Here is a 25,314-nt window from a genome sequence, read left to right as displayed (position 1 = left end):
GCCCTTCAGTGAGTCCTGGCCTTGATCTTCCTCCTGTATGGGAGACAAAAGTTGTGAAAAAGATTCTTTCTCATTTTTACTGATGACAAAGTGGTTACTAATTGAAAATTATATGAAATTCAGCAAGTTCACTGAAGTTTCTTTCAGGAACTAAATAAAGCTTCATCTAAACCCTGAACTCAGGAGATTTGAACTCACATGACCCAAAAGCTCTCATAATAATGTAATTTCGGCTGCTTTCCCAAGATGAGCAGATAATGACATGAAGAAAGAAGAGACACTGACATTCTCCAAACCTGTACTCAATCTCTTGAATAAATGTTTCATCTAAATGTTGATATTCATTTATGTCTGATCTCTAAATGTTAAGAGTTTAACTATTTAAAGCTAAGAATTCCACACAGTTATGCATCTTGCCAGGGCATTTAAAAAGAAACTGTATTAAGAAAGATAATTTGGAGATGGAAACATATTTTATTAGTTATAAGCAAAATTTAGCATAAGGATTACAAAACTGATGTGCTTAAAAAGGACTAATAATGAGCAACCAGGTCTTTCACCTTACCTTTACATACCTCTTCTTTCTTGCCAAAGTTAATTATACATGAGATTCTAGTTAATTTTACATTGAAAGCTTCCCCCATAGTTGAGTTAAAACAGAAAATCATACAAGAATTGACTTCAGTGAGCATTTACTGAGGGAAAAAAACACTCCATGTGGTATTAATTAAAGGCTTACTTCTTACAGGCACTGGGAGCCTTTAACCAAAAATAAATAAATAAATAAATAAATAAAGAGAGAGAGAGAGAGAGAGAGAGAGATGAAAGTAGTTTTAAAAAAGCAGTCCGAATCTCTCTCAATGCTGAGCCAGCATGATATTTATGTTGGGTTAGAAGGATCAAGCAGACTACAGCTCAGGTCTGAAATGCCAAAATAATAATGAAATAAATCAAAAATGCCCATGTCTTAAGTCTACTTCAAAATCTATAAAGATTTTCTGGGTTTTCTGTAAGTCAAATGATGCCTAAAAAATTTTGTGGAAGGAGACAAACACTTTAGGAGGCAACGTTAATCAAACTAAATTAAAGATAAGCATGTGTCTAATGGCAGTATTCACTTTGATTATTTCAATCCTGTCAGTGAGAAAGATAGGCAATTAAGATCATTTATAAAGGATTTGGGCAGAGTGTTGCATGATGTTCAAAGTACTTACTGTAATGAAGTTTAGTTAAAATGTTTTCTATTAACTTTCTAGGCACAGGTAATTTCTTGCAGCACATATTTTTAAAACAGAAATGTTAATAACCAACAGCATTATTTTCAGCTGCCAACTGTAATGGCAGGATCATCTAGAGTGTGGAACATGTTAGTGTGAAGGAAACGTGATTCACTCTAAGATAGGTGAAGGATGTCCTTCCAGGTAGACAAAAAGTTTTACTCTGAGTAAATAATCACAGTTGTTTAATACTAAGAAAATCTCTGGCAACTATGACAATCCTTGTATGTAAAACTAGTAAGCACACATGAAAGTGGGAGATCTTATCCCAGAACTTCAATTCACAGAGAAGGCAGTGGAGTCAAAGCAATCACGAGTGTAGTATACCTTGACTCATCCAATAAAGTTGTCACCAAAGCCAACTTTTATATAATAAAGAAAATGGAGAAGACAGCTAGGTTCTGTGAAATGCTTTCTCAGCATCAAGCAGGGTACTGACTGCTAAAGTATTTGACACTCGTTTGATGGATGAAAGGGAAAATTACATGTCAGTAATTCCTGTTGTCATACTCCTCAATACCTACCCCAATACCAGAGACGTTCAAGGGCAAACATGATGGTTCCTTCTACCAGAAAATAAGGAGGCAAAAGAACAATCAATAAATTCATGGATCAGAAAGTCTCAGTTGAATTCCTTCCTTTAGAGAGCCACATACAAAGGAGTTCAGGATAATGACAGAAACAACCAAAGAGGATGATAGAATATTGAGGTGCAATCAGGTCTCTGAAAGGAGAAAGGTAGATGAGAAGACAGGGTGGATGAGAAAAGACAGGGCTATGAAGAGAAAATAAGCAATAAGTAGCTTTCCACTTTAATTTTCTCTTTTCTCTGATCCTAAAACAAGCAGCAGGACCTTCTATGGAGCTGACATTAACTTGTTGTATCATTCATAAGATCTAACGCCTCAAGAACTCACATCCAGCTGCTGTTCATTTTTGATGGCATGGAGAGACATCCAAAAAGTTGCATGGTATGCTTCTAACAAAGAAATCTCATCTCTTTCTAAGTCATGAAACAGCAACAGCCAAGGTATTCACAAACAAATAACTACTTTGAGTACACAACATGAAGCAATATTCTCTGATCTCTGGGGAGAACAGTTTGCAGTGCCAGATTTCTTTTTAAAATACTCTTGACAACAACAAAACAAAAACAAAACAAAACAAAAACACAATGGCTTAAACTTCAAAGACCTTGAAGAATGAGATTTTGGAATAAGATTTTGAAACAGTTCAGAGTAAGAATTTCAAAAACATTCAATTTGGGGGATAGGCAATGCAAAAGGCTGAAATGGGAAGCATGGTGAATTCATTACTGCTGCAAATGTCTCATGACCATGCAGGAGGGAACATAATTCTTAAAAATCAAAGTCAGCTTCACCTTCAAGAAGTAAAAGGTAATATGCAGGGACTTAGTTTTTAGCTGAGGGAAGGGCGACTTTCTAACTTTGATCTGAATTAACTTAATTTTAAAAAGGACACTAAGACCAGTGCTGGGACCATGAAGGGTCTCAGCACAGAAAGCTCATTTTTCTGTTTTGAAACCAGAGAAACTTTGCCCACATCCTCAGGGGAGTTCTCAGGTACCTTATAGTAACTGCAACAGAAGCCTCTGTCAGAATGATTCTGTTCATTCTTCATATCATTCACCCAACATTTCAACAGGAGGATCCAGGGCATAAGGATGGAGAGAATTTATTGAGGACTAGACTTCCTTTCTCATTATGTAGCCTGATGAAGTATGTAAATGCCTTGTGGACAACACAAGAAATTCTAAACCTCCTGAGAGGTTCAGTGAGGTGTAACAGCTCATGCTTCATGGCAGTTTGGGCAATCTTGCTACCTACCCATCTTTCCTGGGGTGTGGAGCTTATAAAACCTTTAAGGAAAAACTGATAATCAAGAACTTTAGAAAAGGATAAAGTGTTTACACAAGCTAGCAAACCTAGAGAAAAGATACCAAGACTGTGAATGCCAAAGAATAAAAAAAAAAAAAAAAGAGAGAGAGCTCGGTTTGACTAAAAGAGAAGCATCTTTAGAAAAGCAGTAGCAAAATTTTATGAGCTTATGGAGTTTAAATGGTAAAAGCTCATGTGCCTGTGGCCTATAAGCACTGAGCAAGTTAGGTAGGAAGTTGAAGAGAGATCAATTTGATTAAGATATATCTATATTGCCCAAGTTGCATTTCTAAACAAAAGTTCTTTTTTCAGGAATTGACTTTCAGTCTTTAGTGTCTACACTTGTCCAAAAGAAAATGTGATAAATATTCTACAAGAAACTGAAAAGAAGGTGTATTTGACATTTTAATCCATGGACTTCTTGAGGAAAATTTCAGGGATAAAATTTCAAAACTACAAGATAAAGAAATTAACTGTCTAACTTTCCTCATTCTTTAGAAAGAAAGAGGATTTTGGCGTATTACTCTCATTTTTCCTGATGCAAAAAGCTCTGTCATCATACATCACAGCATCTTTTATTTTTATTTCACAGGTATGAATAACTGCCAACAAAACACACACAAAATGCTGGAATATTGTTCTGTTAAACCATCGTTATAGAAAAAAGTTTTGTAGTTCTTGTTTTTGTAACTGATTCATGAAGCTTGTACTGTGTCCTTTTTTTAAAAAAAATAATTAAGTTTGTTTGCAACAGCTTTTCTTCTTATAAAGGCTCACTTTTTATTTGTTCAACTTTATAAATGTCAGTATGATCTAAACATCAAATGCACTTTATACCAATAACAAAAATATCCAGCAAGCCAAATTCCAGTAACAGTAGGTTTTGCTTCCTCTTCTTACAATCTCTGTAATAAGGTTAAAACATTGACTTCTACTGTAGTCTGCAAAAAAAATACATCATATTTAAATGCTTAAGTCATCAATTGTTCCATCTTGTCACTATTTTTCTTATTATTTAAATATGTCAGTATGGTTATTTTGATTGCAAAGGCCAAAGTTTATGTCTACCTTCCTTTTGATTTAGGGAAAAAATTGACAGATGGGTATTTCTCCAGGCATAGCAATATTACCATAGCTAATTCTAATTTATGCAGCACGTGTGTCTAATTTCTGAGTTCAACCTATTTGTTTTGCCTGTATTCTGCTAAGACGTAAGGATTTCACATGATGGGTGTGTCATTTGCATAACAGTGAATGTTATATTCATTCCACAGAAATCTCAAGCAAATATTCTACATTCCAAATGACTTCTAAAACAGTGTTATTCTGCATTTGTTAAACTGATTATGTGAAGAACAAATGATGGATGATTTAAAGATAAATTTCAGTCTATAAACGTTGTCATCTATGACATTTCACTATGCTAAAATCATACAGGCCTGCCAGATTTCACTGCATTTATAATTAGAATGATTACATTTTAATTCAGGATGTGTTTTTCGTAAAGATGAAGAGAATGAGTTTTAATACAGCCAAAGCCAGGTGAAGCCAATATGTTTACCTATACAAGACAAATGTCAGTTCAAATAAAGATTTATTTTTCTATTTCATAATGCAATTATAAACCTAAATTGACACCTAGAAGAAGAAAAAACTACAAAGGATTCAACCTTCACAGAAGCATAGTAAGCAAAATAACCTGTATACAACAATAAGAGTAAACTTAGGGAGAGGAGAACAGAATACTGTAAATATATATATATATGTTCAATTTCATAGTATGTTTTAGCCAAACATCTCTTTCTCATTTTTGTTATGTTCATGGACTAAATTCAATATTCTGTCCATTTTCAAAAATGGTCCATGTTAAATCATAACTGCTTTAATCCAAAATGTTTTTCAGCAGAGAGAGAGTAGTTATTTTAACACTGGGTTATGATAGACATGACCTTATTTCTTTTGTAATAAATTGCAGATTACACTTTTGGAATGCTGTCAAATTATTTCACACCTTGTGATTTTGCTTTATTGGACATCTGATACTTTCATGCATCATTTGGTATTTTTCAGCAGTCCCCGTCTATAACAGAAGCAGGAGAATAACAGGAGAGAAACCTTTCAGTGGAGTTTCAAAATTAATGAAATAAAACAAACATACCATGTTCCATCCCGGGTAGAGGTAGTCTGTCCCGACAAATTCAAAATAGTGAGCAAAACCCTCTTTCAACCACACATCCTCCCACCAGACTGGAGTCACAAGGTCACCAAACCACTGCAAAGAAAGTTCAGTTAAAAAAAAAAAATTAGAAAATGTTTGCATACATTTTATTTATACAGAGCAGATTCTTCACGAGTTTCAATTCATACCAACCATTGAAACTCACCAAATCTTTTTTCATATAATAATGAACTAAGCCTTTTTTACAGGATGCACCTAAGTTACTTAAGTAAAATATTAGAAAAGAGCTAGCAGGGGAAAAGAAGCATTGCAGAGAGTATTCACAGCATTAATTTAGTTTTCTAAAGTATTCTCATCTCAGTTTAAGCAACACAGACAATGGAGAGAAAAATGCTTCTAGCTCAAGTAAGCCGATTCATCACCTGGAAACTTCACCATGTATACTGCAAATCTTTAAAAACTGGGAACACAACCTCCCTATCCCAGACATTTCTTCCTCTGCAAGGCCGGCCTGCCTGCTAGGATTTACATTATTGATGTTCAATGGCCAGTTTCCTAAGGAAAGCTGTTTTATGCAATCCTGCCATCTCTCACAGCTGCCTCAAAGCAGGCACTTGATGCCACATAAAGACTGCTCCAGGGTATGTGAGGTAACTACAACAGACCTAGGAAATTTCACACAGGGTTTACTGCCCTACACCCCGGATGTGTAGCCTTTCTTAACACCAACCAGAGATGCAGGGTACCTAAAATAGTAACCAAAAGAATCATACCCAAGCTGACTGCCACTCACATTCCCCCTCGTAACTCTTGAACTTCCTGACTGACTTCAACTCAATTTAGAGAAAAGGACAGAGATCTCCAAGATAACTCCTACAAAACTACATGAAGATCAGCAGCTGAAAAGAGAAGGACCTAAAACGAGGTCAAGGCTAGCCATTAGATACTCTGCTCAGTAGCAGTTAACAGGGCAAACAGCTGGGGTGTAGCCATAAACCCTTCATGACAGAGGACGTGAGGTAAAATCCCTTATAGGGATTTTAGACAGAGATGGGATCATCACTGGAATGAGGCCAAAAGTTCACAGGTAATCAGGCTTCATCAGTTCCACTGCTCATGGACTACCTTGTCCAAATTACTGGAATGGCCCTGGGCAACCTGAACGATCTTAACATGAGTGGTAAGAGTAGAAACACTCACATTATTATGAAAACTTATTTCATAATCTCTGTAGAATCTTTTTTTGTTGTTGTTGTTTTCCCAGAAACCAAACCTTGTTTCAGAAAAAAAAATCTCTACTTTTTTAATGTGAATAAAAAGAGATTAATTCACAATCAAGAGATAATTTTGTAAACTCTGAAAAATAAACAGAAAGGGATCAGCAAATAAGTATTCCGGGGGAGAAAGACATGTCAGAGCACAGGCACTGCTGTTGACACTAATGAGAGTGGAGAATGAAGAACCATGGAGTTGACCAAGTAACCAGGTTCCTTTTATGATGATTGGCGTATTTGAAGGCTTTGTCTGGGATCTCAATGAAAGGTCTTGCTTCTGTGCACATCTTTGTTGAGGGAGAATAGAGCCCAGGGAGGATCAATGCCACAACTAAGATCCTTTGTGAAAACAGGAGCTCCAGAGAACAGACTACAGAAACTGAGATTATCAGATTGCTGCACAATGTTCAGTAAATAGGATTTGAAGGAAAAATGAAGTGAAACATGAAAATGAATGCCTGTGACAAGCAATTGAAGAATTTAGGGAGAGAAGATGGGGTTGACAAAAGTCGTACTCACATGGCAAGTGAAACTAAACTTAACAGACACTTGAACATAATCTAGATGAAGGCTATCAAATTAACCCTCTACAGGACCAAAAGAGACAGAGCCTCATTTTAAGACCATTTACTTGAAAAGATAAAGAACTAATGGAAATGCATTCATATATATTTAATGCACTTCCCACAAAATGAAAAGTTGGAGTAACATACTACTAGAGTAATATGAAAGTGCTATTTATACTAAAATATCTTGGCTAAATAATTTCTAATGATAAACAGGCTACACAATATCACAGTGTTTATTTCTTGAATTACAAGAGGACTGCTGAACAAATATGAAACCAGTAACAGACAGGGTATGCTACAAGTGTACAGAGAGAGATTTAAAAAAAATAGAAGTTACAAAGTTCATGATACACATTCTTGTAACTCAATTTTTTTTATTTTTTTTTAAATAAAACATTGAATTATGTTAGATTAAAATACATCTGATTTAAGCAGAAACATTGCTGTTCCTGCTTCTTATCTAGAAATGGAAAATATTAATTTTGTTTTATTCACAATTTATGATGCCACAACAGAGGATTTCTTATATTCCTCTATGAGTTGACTATATTTATTTAGTAATGACACAATTAAAAGTTTTCATTTAATCATCTATCTAAAAGAAAAAATATTTTTACAGGTATTAAAACAGCATATGATACCAATGTGAAAATGTAGGGAATTTTTCTAAATAGTCTTGAATACTATTATATTTCAGAGTTGGAGCAGAACCAGAGACTGCAATTAATGAAGCCCAATTTTCAAGCAGAAATGCTCTATTATCTTCCTAGGTGTTACACATCTGAAAGGAAAACACTAAATTAAGTCTTTCATTTAAGTAATTGCTTATTTATTTATTTGTGTATTTGAAGAGGGATGCTATTTGCCCTGAGTGAAGATTTTTTTTTCCATTTTGGAAAGAAAAATGAATTTAAATGTATTGATTAAATAAATTGCTCGTTTCCCTCAGATGTTGTGTTCATCCTGACACATAGAAGGCTTTTATCCTCATTACAGACACAAAGAAAAGGTATTCCTTCCTATGTTCTTTCTTTACAAATTATTTTTTTTAAATATGGTTTAGGAATTTTTACCTTTCCCTATGCATTCATGTGTGTTTAACGTAGGTTTTGTGCTCAAGTGGGAGAACTAACAAAAACATCATTCAAATGACTCTTTCTTCAAAGGCTGTAGGTGGAGCTGATCTGTGATATGCAAATAAAATGGATTGCTGCTATAACAGAACTATTTTAATAAATTATGGTAATTATTTGGAGCTATTAACTTAAGATGCTATAAATACGCGTGTATTGACTAATATCTAATTCGTGTTCTGGGGCTTGGAGGGAAAGCTTTTATGCTGAAACACTCCTTTTGCCAATTATTAATTTTTAATTAAATATATGAAATTGTCTAAAAGAACACTCAAGCTGTAATATCAAGCACTAATAACCTAAAAATGACAAAACCAAAACTATCTGTGCAACTTTAATAGATCCTTCCTAAAACATGTTCCTAAAATAACAATCTAGTCAAGCATTACAAAGTCACCCGTGAAGAAATCAGGCATAAAATTCTTTCTTATATGCTTTGTACCTGTATTTTGACAACCACAGAATTTCTTTGTTCTTCTGTAATGCTGTCTTCTCTATTTGAACACTGCAGTCCACCACTAAAAGCATTCAAGCACTGATGCCCAACAGGTTTGAGAATACCAATTTTACAGTCATATCTAAAGCTAACAATCCCAATTCTTAACATTCATCCAATTCTTCTAATCTTGGGTACACCACTGGTAAAACATTTGCTGTGTTACCCTAAGCAACAAGGGTCTCATATAGGACAGTTAGGTACTACACTCAGACGTACTGCTGTACGTTTCCAAGTTATGGGTTTAAAATCAGGGGGCACTCTGTGATGAAACAGGCAATGATACAGTTTTTTTAAAAGGGAAAAAATGTATTTCAGTGGAGTTCCTGTTGCTCTTAAATTTAAAAATAAATAAAAAGTAAAGCTTGAGATGTAGAATGTACTTTTCATTATGCCAGTAGTGATTTTGCTTAATCTCTGTCATTTAACATGTAAAAATGAATGAAGGGAAGGCATATTCCTGTGCCACCCAAAATTAGCAGACTGTGCTATGCGCAGCAAACAAGGATAAAAATGCAGTAGAGAAGCAGCAGAGGTAAGACATCCTGAACCCAACCTCGCCTCAGTTCAGTACACTTTCAGCTAAGTTAATATCATTTATAGCTTCTGCTCTATGTCAGCCAGACGTAAAGATTCCTTGAGAGGCTTATGAGTATGGTAAGATAAAAGCAGAAAACTGCCTAAATAAAGACAATACTGAGTTGGCAGCATTGGTGTTTTACAGCATGTTATTTGGGAGGGATTCTCCCCTTAAACTTTATTTGCAGATGAACAATCCATATTCTCTGTGATTCAATTCTGCATCTAAAGAGCAGAAATAATATTTCTTCCACTTGAGTATTTCCTATCATATCTGTTTCTCCAGTATGGTACTGAAACAGAAACAGCAGCAACATGAATGAAGGAAGATACTAATTACATGAACAGCACTGGAATTACTATGAACAGGGACAACAAGTAAAATTTCTCATTTGCACTTCTAAGGTCACTTAAGAGCACACAGCTACCCTAAAATAAACTCAAATATGGTTTTCACCCACTTCAATATCCTCTGATATTCCCAAAATGATGTGAAAAAGGCTCAGCAAGAATCTGTTTCAATGAGAATCAGATAAATTTGGCAAGTTACTGATGTGGTAACTGTCCACATATAAAGTATAAATAGCTTTGGAAAGAGAAGAAATTACTAAAGCACTGCAAAGAATAATTGGAAGTAATGGATTGACTTCAGAAAAACTAAAACTTAAGCTGAATAATGCAAGGGAAAAGTTATTGACCACCATATTTAATCAGCCATTGAAAAGGTTCTGAGAGAAGTGTCAGAAACCCTGTAATCAGGAACGCTGAACCCAGCACTACTAAAACACACTACATGGAATAAGGTAATTCTACCAGGAGCTGGGACTTGATGACCTAATATGTGTTTTCCACACCTGATTCCCAAGGCACTGTGATTTTTCTGGCTGAATGGTGCACTGCTCTATTGTACTGCACAATAAAGAGCATATAACAAAATAAGATGTTCACACTGAGAACAAACCAGCAATAACTATCAATAAAAATGTCATGTTTTAGTTGAGGACTTAATATTCATCCACAGATTTAACGTGAAACATGAATATGAACCAAACATTATTATTTCCAGGTTCATCTACCAGAACTCTATTACAAAGGCTCCCTTGTATGTGGTACTTTTCATTTGCAGAAAGTGTTAAGAATTTGCATTGCCTTTTAAAGAATACTATGTAAAGTCACAGATGTAAGCCATGCTGATTACACAGTAGGATTTCATTCGTTTTAACCTGAAGGCTATGATTATGCCTGTTATGAGTGCAAGAAAGGGTTTCCTGGCCCTCTAGCACATTTCTTCAATAAAATTTGCCTTCAACTCAATATTACTAGACACTCATAATGTGTTTAGTTGGAGATAAGAAGATGGAAGAATTGTAAATTATAATAATATGAGTTTATTACAAAGTTTTCTTATTGATACAAAGATTTCTGTACATACAAAGACTCAATTATCCATGAGTGAAGACAGGGTTAATACCAAATGTTAAAAAAAATAAAAATAAAGGAAAAGAAAGTATGTGTATATGTGATGGAAGAAGGGTAAGACGAGTAAGACTAACAAATTGATTTCAGCCGAAACATTTTTTGACATGAACATGAAACTCAGTGTGAATCTGCTATAGTTCTGCAATAAATCATTTTCTACAGTTATCAATGTGTATAGTCTACACAACACACTCTGAAGCAAAGAATATAGTGGTACAGAAGATAGGCAAGTTGTTCATTACTACTAATTTTCTTTTTTATCGCCGTTCTCACTCCTCCTAGTTTCTGCATTTTAGTGAGGTATCTTACAAGTCCCAGTATTATTTGGACTACAATCACAACAAAAGTTGCACCTGCCTGTGCAAATGAATTTTCAGCTTGGAAAAGTAAAGCATGGTTTCTGACATTAATACCAAATATCTGAACACCTATAATACCTGATGACATAGCTCATGTACAATGACCATGGTGACATCCAGCAGGTACGATATAGAAGAAATGCTTGGATCTAGCAGTATCCTTTGTTCCACAAAAACACTCAGTCCCCAGTTCTCCATAGCAGCATATGGATGTTTAGGCACAGCTAACAGATCTGGAAATAGAGAAAATATATGTTAACTGCTTGTGGGAGCTACCGTGCTGAAGAGCTATTGTAGGTAAGGCCATAAACTATAATTAGAAAATATTTTAAATAACTTATATGTAAAAATAGAACTGTTAATTTCAGCTCTCTAACAGTATTATTTATGAAACATTAATAAAATTATTTTTGTTCTTATATCACTATCTGTTCAAACATATGTAAGGATTACTACATTACTGCAGTAAAGCAGTATTTAGTATTTCTAATAGAAGGTCTCCATACAGAATCTGGCTTGTTTTAAAATACCTGGTTGTCGATTTACTTTTGAGTTTGATACTACTTCTTACGTTTACTCTACCATAATCAATGCAGTAACACAGACTTTTACCGAAAGTATCGTTTATCTTTTCATTAGAGTGACTCCTTTATGAACATCATACAAGTCAAACTGTATGTAAGGATAACATCAAGGGGAGCACTGAAGAAATGCTGTTTCATAACAGTCTGAAAGATGGCAAACTGTTTGGAACCACCAGTTCTTCCAAAACAAGGAATCTTTCAGTATGCAATATTGCTAGCACACATCTTCTGAGGATGGGACTGCTGACAAACACCTCTCAGCTCTAAAGGCTGGAACCATGGTGATACATGCAAACTTGGAAGTATTGCTTCAGCCTAGTATTCAAAAAGTGGTAAAATATTACTTTTTAGAAGTTAGGAAGAAGATGGGAGGTCTTTCAGCTTATTAAAAAGTAAAAAATAAAAGAGCGGTGGGGAATTTCTCTCACTGGCAAGAGGTTCAACAATATAATATTCCAATGCCTAGCCACATGCTAGAAAAATCTTACTGGAAAAGGCTAAGAAGGAACTCAAATCGACCATCAGCCTGGAGATAAATCTGTTCTTACAGTAAATACATATATAAGGAATAAACAAATATGCAGTGCTATTCCACAGCAAAATACCTGAAAGAGCCTAGAAACAGCTTGTACCTCTGTAAGAAGCCCAGTGCAACCCGTGTACAACTCAGCCAGAATTCTGGAAGCTATAATGTCACATCAGCATGGTGCTCCTTTCAGTTGAACTAATTAGCCTGGCCTCTTAATTAATTAGCCTGGCTGTCACACTCTTTTCATTTGGCTACACTGCTTCAAAGCTAGTTCATTCATAATTAACACAAGTAGATCTAGGTAATGCTTCACTGTGTGGGATGAATGGTCACTGGGTTGACTTATCCACCTGAGGAAGAAATATTCTGACCTGCTTATAAGCAGCAATTCTATTACAGCAATAATTTGTTTAGAATTTTCTATTACAGCAATAAATCTATTACAGCTTTGATTGGGCTTGCTGATACATGTGGTAGAATTGGTTTGGAGAACAAACTGACAGCAGGAGCTCTCCTTCAGGATTCACAGGAAGTTGTCACTGAAATATCAGGAATAGATGCAGAACATGGATATATTCCAGCACTCCCAAAAAGGGCCTGTTGCAAGAAGCAAAAAAAAAAAAAAAAATCTAAAAAAAAAAATCACAGCCCAAAAGTGGAGGCACAGAGAGATTCTAGCAGCTACTTCTAAATACAAGCAAACTGAAAATATCCCAACTGCAAACAGATACATACTACAAATGGTAAAGAATAAATATGTTATAGAAAGGCAGACATTAGAACAAGAGCCTAATTAATGAAAGCAAAGCAAAAATCCAAGGCATGGTGCTCAAGATTAGACATGCCAGCAAATTCAAAATTACATGCTTTCCTTTTCTTCTTCAGTTCAAGCTTGAAACATACTAATTTTTCAGAATAACTGCAGTTTGCTGTAACTAACATGAAAAAAAAAAAAAAAACAGGGAAGGGATAAGGATAAAAAGAAGAGGACACAAAAGATACTGGATTAAATCACTGAAGTTAATGGCAAATTCTTCATTAAACAGTGATCTCTCTCATTCTTACCTCTATAAATAAATAAAATAAATAAATAAATAAATAAAGTGCAGAGACTGATTCTCTTCTAATCTGCACCAACTAATTTTTCAGCAATTCCCTCAAATCAGCAAAGTGACACTGAAATAAAACTACCATGAAAGAAAAAACTATTTCGTATTTTCACTGATCCTTTCATTTCCTTTTTTTCTTTTGCTTTCATTTTTAGTTTTTTTGGTCTTTCTTAACAGTTGTAACAGACACATTTTGTTACTGTCAGCCAGTAATAAACTGGAATAACTTTAACACCAGGAAACTGGGGTGAGGTCTTGTACTACTCAAGAATGGAGTTTGCCTCCACCTAAACACTTTTATAGGCTAATTACAGAATGTCTTTCAGTATTTGTTTCATTGGTATTGGTCTGCTGGTTTAGATGGATGCTTTATAGCACTGACATATCTATAAAACCTTCCAATCTGATGGATGGCTAGCTGCCTTCCAGGTAGACAACAGCAGAGAAATATTCTAAATCACTTTCTTCCAGCACAGACCCGTTGATTTGCAAGCCTTGAAATTCCTCTCATGCATCAGCTAATGCACTATCATGCCAAAGAGGAGACTTTCTTAATCTCCAGCAACTGACAGATTAGACTCTGAACATTCTTGTTATTACAAAATGAGAAATCCTTTTGTTCTCATTGTTCATGTCTAAATTCAGAATCTCCAGTCTTAGTGTTAATTTAGAAACAAAATTCTTCGGTGGTTGATCTTGATGGCTCCCCAGATTTCTACTACTTTAAAAGAAAAAAAAAACAAATATACCTGGCTTTGTGGTGGGACACAAGAATCTATAGTGTTATCTGGGGAATCAAAATGTTTGATTTCAGAGGAATGATGTTTGATGTTCAAGCCTCAGCAAAGGAATTTTTATTTCTCTCTGTTTATTAGAGAGCTGAGGAAGGTATCTGATGCTCCTGCAGGTTACAGCCATTAAGGTTTTAGAGTAATTTTTAAGGACCAAGGTGCAAAAGGAGGGAGTGATAATGCATGTTTTGATAGAAATATCATTCACAACATTGTACTGCTCAAAAGCATTCTGCATTAACTGCAAAAATGTGAACTACTGAATGTATAACAGCTTGTGTGCATGCTGCATCCAATTACTCTGCACACTATTTAATTAAATTCTTTGTAAAGCACTTGTGAATGTTTGATTATGTAGATATTGCTGGGGAAATAGAAGTGCTTGTTATTGCTTGCAGAGAATAATATCCTCATATATCATAAAACTGTTACTTGAGATTTCCTGATACAGCAGTGCAGAGAGTTCCTATATACCACTGGAATAATAGAGGGTTTCCACCTCTTGGCCTTCACAGCGACTAAATTCATGACTACGGAGTAAAAACTATACAGCTAAAATAAAATCACCAGAAAAGCCATCATGACAAAAAGGTGTTGGAACTTCAAACTAATACACAATACTGATACAATTATTCAAATATATCTGGATGTTTCTGAAATCTGTTCCTCTGTGAATCTCATTTTTCAACATTTCAGGTTTAAAAAAACTGTACATAGCTCAACAGCTTCTTTTACTTCCAAACATTTAATTAAGGAATCATAACTATGTGAGCTTACATCAAAATATAATTGCCTGACATTATTAGCGAGTATCATCATAGTGCAAAACAGAAATTAGCAATTCAACACCTAACTTGGTAACAAAGAGAATTCACATTCACTTTGAGTCTGTTTATCTATTAATTTAGAATCTGTGTAATTTGGGGAAAAAAAAAAAAAAAATACATGTTTTTTCTCTTTTCCCACTTGGTTATAGTATTTTCCAGAAACCCTCAAAAAATTCCCAAACTATGCAACTGGGAACACCATTCTTGCTTTAAATGAGAGCAGGATTAGAACTGAATGGGATTAAATGCAAAAGATCAAATTCTTTCATTTAGAGTACATTGAATTTGGGGTTCCTTCCCCCACTTTCTTTACCGTCTTACTCATTTTAACAGTTTGAAGTCTGATGGGGATACTGGCATGACAGACACACATCCTTACTATACATACAAATATGAGGGCGTGTATAAACACAGACAGACAGGCATCCACATGCATGAACACAATTACTGTAGATGTACTGTAATTTTGTTTTAGCAGCTGGTTGAAATATAACTAAGGGATAGATTCTGCAGGACATAAAACAGCATTAAATTTCTCATACTCAAGGCAGAATGTAAAAAAGCACCTACTGGGAAAAAAAAAAAAATAAATAAATAAATAAAATAACTACATGTTTGAAAAAAGTTAGGAAATATTCTCTGTTATCATATATGATCAGTATCCCAAATAAATCTAAGAGCTCTGAAACACTGCAATTTTAAATGAGAATATACAGCAAGAAACAACAATTTTCTGACAAGCATCTTTACACATATATTTTCCTTAATAAAATCAGGATGCACACGAAGATAAACTGTTCACTCTGAACTCCATGTTTTTCCCTTCTAATCCCTATATTTATTACCAAAAAATGACACTAAAAATAATTTGAATTTACTTACATGCATCTCAAACATTACTTTCATGCCTTTCTTCAGAGAGGCTTTCTTCAAGATTTCAGATGTAGATTTCTTGATACTAGGTATTTCAATTTTTTGGCAGTGACCAACAAATTAAGAAAAAGTATGTCTAGTATCAGTTTATTTTAATCTTGACAAATGAAAACCTGAAGTATGGTTTGGCCCTTTCTTAATACTGTGTAATGCAATCAACAGATCTATTAGATCTCCCTAAAGGTCTTGTGCAACATCCTAAATGAATGCTGTTGTACAAAAGTAAGAACTATTTACTAAATTTCTGCCATTTAGATTCTTTAATCTAAGCCATTTCTTTTATTAATGGTAAGTAGAATATGCTTTTATGAAACAGAATACTACTCAATGATTTATGTAGACAAAAATGTTTTTGTGACATTTATGGCACAAGTGGCAGCCTGGCTTAAAAACCATTACACCAAACAGTAGATATTAAAAGGAAATATTCACATTGGTTACTCAGAAAGAACTCATGATAATAGCCCTTGTAAGAAATATTGAAATTAGCTACTGAAAAGCTTTCTTTTCTGCACTGTTTTCTTGGTATATGACTGAGACGGTCATGCTGGAAAAATCAAGTTTTCCTTATATATATACTTTCACCCTTTCTTTAAAAGGACTTTGAGGGGGAAAAAAATAAAAAATAAAAAAATTAAAAATTAAAAAAAAAAGCCATCCCAGGGCTAGATGAAATCTCCCTGAAACCAACGGGAAGGTCTCCAGCTGACTTCAACTGCAGAACAAAACACAACTAATGGATTTGAATGTGTAGTTTGAGACACTGTTAGGAGGCTGATTTCATAGTAAGTACATGTTTCCTGCAAACTGAACCACTTTCACGGTCTCTATATGGGCACTTAGGAACTAGGTACCCTAAATTAGCTGTCTTTTTAACTATTATTTTTATTTAAACTACCACTCAGTAGTATTCTTATACCTTCTCTTACTATATATGAAGTATTCAAACACCCAGAAATCACAAACCACCTGATGACACTCACACGGGAACACTTCAACTAACATTTCTGTTTACCTAAATGCTTTTTCTGGCACCCATCAGTTTTTATCTCTGGGGCTACACCACTGATGTCCTTCTACAGATCTGACACCAGCCCACATGGACTTCTGCTTACAGAGTTAATTCAAAGGTCTAAACCTGTTTGCCATTATTTCAGTCAAATCAAATGGTTTGTTGCAGACCCTGAGGAGAAATCACTGACACACAGCAGTTTATTGCTGTTTTTTTTATTGCTTCTTATTGCTGTACAAAGTATTACTTAACATTAACTGACATAAACAATGGATGGATTTTCCAGAGTGGTTGATATGAATAGCAGATGTTTAATGCAATGTGAATACTGAAGGTTCCAAGAGGGAAAAAATATGTGGGAGAGAAGGAAAGAATAGGCAGCAGTATAAAAAGAAAAACTGTTATTTTTTCAAGCAATGGAGCCTTGACACTGGGTAATGGCTAGTTTACAGTTTAAGAAAATAAAATAGAAACCCGTTGATTTTATTTGACATGCATATTATTAAATTGCTTTCAATTTTCATAACCCCAATTTATAGATCATTGCTTTGTTATTTCAAGGTGTATCAAATGGTTCAATGTTGAAATGAAAAATGAATGCAATGGCCCATTGAGACTGAATTATGTATCATCTTGGTTGTATCGATCTCTATATGAATAGTGCCTTTCTTTTAAATAATACCTGGACAGATCATTATGAATTGCTGCACAAAAACAAACAAGGACAAAAAAATCTTTCACGAAGTTTCCAGTAAGGAAAAACACAATGGTGTCTTCTTATATAACCTTTTTTAATTCTCTGGCCCTCTGTTAGATATGGGTATTCTAAACTTTTCTCAGACATACACTGGAGAAGAGTTACACAGAACAAACTGAGAGATGGGCTGAAATAAACTGTTTTCTGTTTCTCTAAGTCACAATGCTAGTACACCAGATATGAACAGAATACATTCCTATTCTCAACACCAAAATATTTGGAGAGAGGAAAAAAAAAAAAAAAAAAGAGAGAGAGAAATATTTCTGTTGCGTTCATATATACCATTTCTAACGTGAATACAAAAAGCATTGACATGATGGAAAATTGCCAACAGCCATTTTCCTAACACCACAGTTAATAGAGCATGAGGACTCTATAGCTGAAAACAACACACTGCTGATTACTGAACACTTCCAGAATGAATACTGCTGCAAAGAAAATGATCAAGTGCCATTGCTATATTCCTGTCACTGCAAAACCAAGGTGCAAACACAGAGAAAACTCCAGAAATCCATACTGCTTAAGAATTATAACAATTAGGTAAAATAAATCTTTTCATCTTCCTTAAATGACATAAAACTGATTTGCATCACAGTAATAAAGACATGAATGTTTTCACTAGTAGCACGCTGTAAATCCAGTTTATTTCTCATGTTTGCTTTAAAGTGAGATGATATTCACAGGCAATAGGCACATTTTAATAGAAAAGGTAGAAATAGGATTTGGGGAAGACATGCAGGTGTCTTGCATTACCATTTTCTCAAAAATATGTATGACAATATTCCACTTGGAGAGAAAATTGCAATATAGCTGGCCATACTCACTACATCTGAAGGCAATGTTTTTGTGGATAATGTGTGTCATTTCTCTTCTCCTCTCCTCCAGAGGAAGATGAAGAAATAAGAATGGACTGTCCTGGAACAAAAACTGACTACTTATCAAAGATAGCTCCTGAGATACTGATTTTGGTATTTTGGTGTTGCTGCTTATCCTAAGCTCAAAAATAAAACTTGCCTTACATTCTTACACAAATTCTTTAGATAATATTTCATCAGGATAAATTCTCACTATCTTAACAGAAATATTTTCCGTCCTCTTGCTGATTTGTTAGTATAAGAGTTAAAGAAATTGCTAGAAGACATTTCTTATAAAAACCAGCATGTATGAACATGCATCCACTTACCCTAAGTCTTGTGGCAGAATCCACATTCACTGTTATAAATGGCTCAAAGGAACAACCCAATGAACTGGTAGGACCCAAATGTGAAAGTCAAAGCTGAATTTCTTGGTGCACTTAGATAACCTGGAGATAGTTAACTAAGTAAATTTACTCATTCATTCTGTTTCAAAGCAGCATGGATGCAGGCTGCCACCAATGTGCTGTGTGCACTGTTACCCATGGTACATGCAAAATCACAGTAAAAAACAGGAGTATGACATTCTGTCAGAAAAAGAACAACCTTGTCTACATAGTTAATGTAGATTTCCCTCGGCTCTTGCAGTGTTAGGACCCAAACCTCGAAGAAATGTCACTTCCCTGATGGAGGAAGGCAAAGAAATTAGCAGGGTGGAAAAGTAGGGTAGCTGAAACCTCCATCAGGGCTGAAAATCTAAGTGCTGAAAACAATAGTAAGAGATTTAAATAGCACTTCATTCTGCACCTGGAAGCGATAGGTACAGGTACTAGTGAAGAGAAAGATAATAGTAAGAAAGTAGCCTTATTTCTGACAGTTGTGGTTTCAGATACACTTGATATGTTTAACAGTTTCAATTAACTCAAAGAATAGAACCGAAACACAAAAATGTATTACAAAAAAATGGAAGGATACTGCGATCCATATAAAAATGAAACTCTAGAAGTTTTTAATCTGAAGTTACAAAAGAAAACACACTGTAGAGAAGCTGCTGACTGATACAAACTGAACTATACTAATGAAGTGTGGCAAGGAGCTAATAACAGCTGAGAACGGAAGAGGTTGTGACAGACTCTGGGACGAGGATTTCAAAGACAGACTACTGGGAGACTCAGAAATAAGGAAAAGCAGAGCCTGCGATCAACAGGAGCCATCCAGCCCAGAATAAAGTATATAGAGATTAGACAGATCTCTGACACAGTGAATAAGATTGATAATCCAATATCCCACCAGAAGAGAAACCAGAGACAGAAAATCATACAGAGCTCAGAGAGAACATCAGAGCTGCAAACACAGTGACAGTCCAGACAAGTGAGACTAGTGATCAGTGCAGGGGAAGAAATATTGGAAAGGTGATGGATTAAATCACTTCATCGATGGAGTGAGTATGTGCTGTTGACAAAGGGGATGATGATGGCATCACCAACTCCTAAAAGTATTTCCTGGGTACTTTTATGATACTCAAATTCCCTGGGATATGGCATTGTTACACTTCTGCATAAAATATGCCTTGTAAATTCCCTTAAATCAAATTTAAGTCAAATTAAGATTAAAAGCAGGTAACAATGTTTATCGATAATTTTCAAAACAGACAACACTGTAATAAATGCTTATGAAAGTTACCACAAAATAAAAGACAAAATCTATACTTACTATATTTACAGTAATCTATACTCTGTTGGCACCAACAAGCAGACAATTGTGGTTATGATCCTTGTGCATACCTTATGTTTCATGTTTTCCCTAACACTGAAAAATTAATCAGGAGCCCTGGTCTGAGAATTCAGCTGCAAGAGCTACAGCTTACTTCCGTAAGAAGTTCATCTCTTCACACTTCTCTCAGGTGCTCTCCTCCTGTCACTCTGAGATCTTTACATTCCTGCATCTTCCTTGGTTAAACCACAACAGGCCTTCAGCCAATCCCAACTTTGAAAAGTTCCTGGGATCTAAACAGACTTAATCTCTCGTTCTAACTCCTTCTATTTCCCACATTTCCAAGACACAGTCTGTCCATTCTCCTTAAACATACTTGTTCCTCAGATATGCAAATATCTGTTTGATAGACTAGAAATTATCTTCCATTCTAAACTGGCTGGTAAGCAGCTTCTTACTTCAACAACTTCAATGAGGGGATAAAAACATTTCCCCTTCCCTTTGGGAATTCATTTGCATTTTTCAGTGTATAATGCAACTTCCACTGGAGCTTACATTCCATATCAATCTCTATCTAGATTATACAAAGATCTAAATAGAATAAAATGTATTCAGCTCATTACTGAATACTAAGAGCCCCCATATACAAACAGTTATGAAGCACTTTGGGACAGCAGTGGGTTTATAGCGACTGATCTCCACTGCAACCTCATTGCCCTTGAAATCAGAGAGCACAGTAAGAAAACTACAGGATCTGACAAGTAAGACAACATAAAATATGGTGTCTTCCCTTGCTTTTATATAAGCAAGAACCCATGTAAAAATGGAACTTTTCTTACTGCCTATAAGGAAAGATACTTTGAAAGACCATTGATGTCAAATATTTCTATTAGATGAATATGCAAAATTCTGGCAGATGCCATTTGAAAAGGTTATTCATTTATCTTGTAATGGTTTAGACAGGGTATCAAGTTTTACAGATTAACACTTCAAATGGCTTTAAATGGAAATGAGAATTAAATTTAAAATGCAGGAAAGCAGCATTCTTACCAAGAGTTTAATAAAACAATGTTAAGCATGATCTAGGCATGAGAAACAAAATAATCCTGTGTTCACTTAAAATGCACCAATTTATTAGCTAAAGTGCAATCAGAAACATTAATGACACCTCAAACTTCCACCGTACTGATTGTTAAAAAAGGACCAAAGAAGTATTAAATCTGTTAGGGAAGAAAAAAGCAGTCTTGAACAAAGATTCAAGTGGAGCCGGGGTCTCTCTTTTTCACTCATCTGTAGACTCTTTCTTCATTTTCCAAGGGCTGAGCCCTGACCCACAGGAACTCCACCCCAAGCTAAAGACTTCAGCACAAGTTGGTGCAACAATTTGTAGCCATGGTCCTCTTCTCTTGACCTCTCTCTTCTAGCACAATCCTCCAGTTCAACATTCCCTTTTGGGGAACTGATTCCAGATGCACGAACACAATATTGCTCAGCTCTTGACAAGGAAACAGACTTGGAGGGAGGTCAAGCCAGGCACAACTATAAAGACCCAGATATAAGACCACTATAACAAATAAAGCAATATTTAGCTTTGACATCTAATAATCTGCAATGCAGAATTACCTACATTTGGAGTTACAATACAGCCATTCGGTTGATGTATCATCCATTGCTGCTATTTACAGGGTACAAATTAAACGCATTTCTGCAGTTAGTATGTCCTTCTTGATTTCTGAACTAGTAAGTCTCACCCTCTCATATTTAGTTCTTCAATATAAATTGAAACAGGAGAGTCAGCTTTCCATTTTTTTCGGCTCCAAGTTGAACAAGTCATTGAACTAAACTAAAAATAAATAAAACTTCATTTTTTTCCAGCACCACAAGAAGATATAACTACTTACCCAAAACTGATAGTGCACTTCTACAGTCTCTATTTTATGGGTTTTAGCAAATTACCTTTCCAAGTTTAGTAGTCTGATATTCTTTAAAAGTTCAACTACAACAGTAAGCTGTTAATATAGTATAATAATTAATATTACTTCTAATTTAAGTCAGCATGAAAGAACAAAGGTCAGTCAGGCCTCCAAAAATCCATTACAACTTACAATCAGAATTCAAATTTCAAGAAAGAGTACTTTATGTTTGAAATCTGATTTTCACTCTGAAAACTTTACAGCATTTTGTTCACTTTTATAGTATTTTTGCTATAAAACATCTTTCTGTTACTGTGCATGTTTTAGTCAGAATGCTACTTTGGGCAGTGAACAAGGACCTTCTGTAAGGTCCAAACAAAATTATTTTTTTCTGTACTCAGCAATTATAAGAACCTCAGACAAAGAAGCTATTCCTACTTTAGTATTTTGTGTTTCACAAATTTCAAAGTGATAAACAAAGAGCTTGAGAAGGTAGCTTGGAACACCAGAAAAGCACTAGCATGAGCTACAAAAGACTGAATCGCTTTTGAAGAAACAAAGATTCAGTGGTGATGGAAATGAAATACCATGCCAGAGCACAAAGAAATGCAGCAGGAAAATGTGCAGAAGGCTTGAGAAACCTGGGTGAAACAGATGAGAAACAGATGGGCAAAATGAGAAACCAGACAATGAAATGATAAAATTTGGCTGGGACATCTGATCAGTAAGGACTTGGAAGGTGAGGAAATTTTGCCAAAGGGACTACAAATACAAGCAGGAGATGAAGAGGGAGCAAGTGAATGCATAAAGAGAATAGAGGCTTAAGTTTGAATACATGATTTAATTGCACTTGAAAACACCTTGTTAGGACACATTTGCATTTCCTCAGACTCATTCCAATAAGGTTTTCTGTATCTTCAATGCATAGAACAAGAGGAAACCTAAAACCTGTGAAAAATAACATCTTTTCCACTGCTCAAGCACAAAGAGTTGAAAGAGAGAGATGAAGGTTTATGAGGTATTGAAATAACTTATTTGCTGAAATAGTTCAGCAACTGCTTGATTATTAATAAGAGATGCCAACACTTTAGACATTCCTGCATTCTGCCTTTCTTAAGAGCTTTATGTAGCCACAACAGCTGCAGAGCAGTTTTTGGAACTCTGGGAATCAGTAACACCTTGGAATGACAGTATTACTGAAGGAACGGCTTTACATGGTGGCGTTGTATTTGAGAGCAAATTGCCTGTGTAGAAAAGGTAGTGACAAAGAAAATGCAATGACCACATCTGCATCAAAGATGTTGAAGAAAAAGCTGGCAAATAAGACTGACTAGCAAAAGAAGCCATAAAAAACCTAAATGTGAGTAAAGTGAAGGTAAAGCACACAGAAATTCAGTAAGACCGCCAACAACTACCAAATAACAAAAGCTGAGAACCCTCCTGATCAGTCCTTTTATTAGCAACAAGGAAGACACTAAAATAGGTGTGGCATGTTATTCTCCTAAGGGAGCATTACTTGTCAAAATACAATCTTGTCTACATCCAATGTCATACCACTGAGTTACAAAGTCTTGGAGAAAAATGTCTGCTCTCAACAGTAGTAGCCCACTGAATACATAAACTTTTCCAATTATACAGAAATCACAGTGGTTTCCCTGAGTTCCCCTTTTTCATTCCCTGCATCATAGATTTAAACATTAAAGTTATATTAAAGTTATATTAAAGAAGCATAACAAAATTAGGTTCACAAACCTCATCTAAACTTGATAACCTATGAATAATTTACATTAAAATAATATAACTTCATTTTAAAGTTTCCTTTATGAAGATGTTTTTCTTTCAGAATCGTAATTTTTCCATACCATCTTGCTTCATTATTATTTACAGAAAAAAACAGTTTGTGATCATTCCACTTAAAAGAGAAAGAATTCAATTAAAGATTTTGCTGCATCAGTAATGTTTGACTATCAGTAATGAAGACTATGAAAGAGTATAGAGGCCTTTCTTTTCATAAAACATAAGAATGACTTGCACAACAAAAGTATTGCAAAATCTATTAGGGAAGAGAGAGAATAATTTGCTACATCTTCAACAAAATGACAGTAAGCAGATCATTGTCCTTTTACAGTGTGACCCCAAGTCTTTCCATGAAAGTCACAAAGTCAAGTGTTCAAACAGGCATAATCTCTGGGAGGCCACATACATTCCCATGCAGCCATTATATCATATTATATTAACACATGGAGACAATTTATCACAAAAATATTCTGATCATGGTATCACTAAGGCTCTTCTGAAACTACAGATTCCATCTGTCAGCACAACTGCAGCCCATTGACATAAGATATACAGAAGAAGAATTAAAATAGAATTTAAAACATAATAACAAGCCACCATAGATATCAAAGTAAAGTTTCAGAACTTAAAGAGAAGAATCTTTCTCCCTGACCTGCTTGAATTTACTAGTGTATTGGCACTAGTACAAAAGGAAGGAAGTACATTGGTAGGAAAAACATGGTAAGCTATAGGGGAGAAGCCAATGTTATCTCACAGTTATTCAAAAACTGGGAATCTCAAAGATGTAAAGAAAATGAGAGGAAGGAGAACTGGAGGACAGATATAGCAGAAAGACTCACTCACATGCTGTCATATGATTCCATCGTCATGTCTTCCAATTTTAGTCCTACTGTTTCACAAATGCCTTAACATATGGGACTTGTGCCAAACATTCCTCAGAAAAGCACAGAGATTAAGACAAGAAGTAGCTGAGATAACTCAATACCTAAAAGCCACAATGCATTTTGCATAAGACACAAAAGAGTGAATGTAACATATCCAAGAAACTGTTGGTTTGAGATTTGGTGAGTTTTGATATTATTTTTTTTGTAATTATTTTTTTATGGAGGAAATATTAACTACAGTAATTTATCTTGAATTAAAATGAAGACCAGGCACAAAAGAACAACTGGTCTGGGATGAAGATTTTATAACCCTTGAATCACGTGCTTCCTAGTCCCTTTTCAATGCTGGAACAGTGTATAACAGCGTT

General features: G+C 35.0%; 1 protein-coding gene across 1 annotated transcript in view; it reads right to left on the bottom strand.

Moving 5' to 3' along the window:
• Nucleotides 1–25,314, bottom strand: part of TRHDE (thyrotropin releasing hormone degrading enzyme) — a 207,822-nt gene that overhangs the window by 113,664 nt on the left and 68,844 nt on the right. Inside the window, exons 4-5 of the mRNA XM_032208064.1 lie at nt 11,322–11,476; nt 5,334–5,447 (exon numbers count right to left, since the gene is read on the bottom strand). Of these exons, the coding sequence (XP_032063955.1) occupies nt 5,334–5,447; nt 11,322–11,476 (269 nt within the window). The remainder of the gene's footprint in view (nt 1–5,333; nt 5,448–11,321; nt 11,477–25,314) is intronic.

Source organism: Aythya fuligula, chromosome 1 (genome assembly GCF_009819795.1).
Source record: "Aythya fuligula isolate bAytFul2 chromosome 1, bAytFul2.pri, whole genome shotgun sequence".
Taxonomy (NCBI): domain Eukaryota; kingdom Metazoa; phylum Chordata; class Aves; order Anseriformes; family Anatidae; genus Aythya; species Aythya fuligula.
This window is presented reverse-complemented; position numbering and strand designations above follow the sequence as displayed.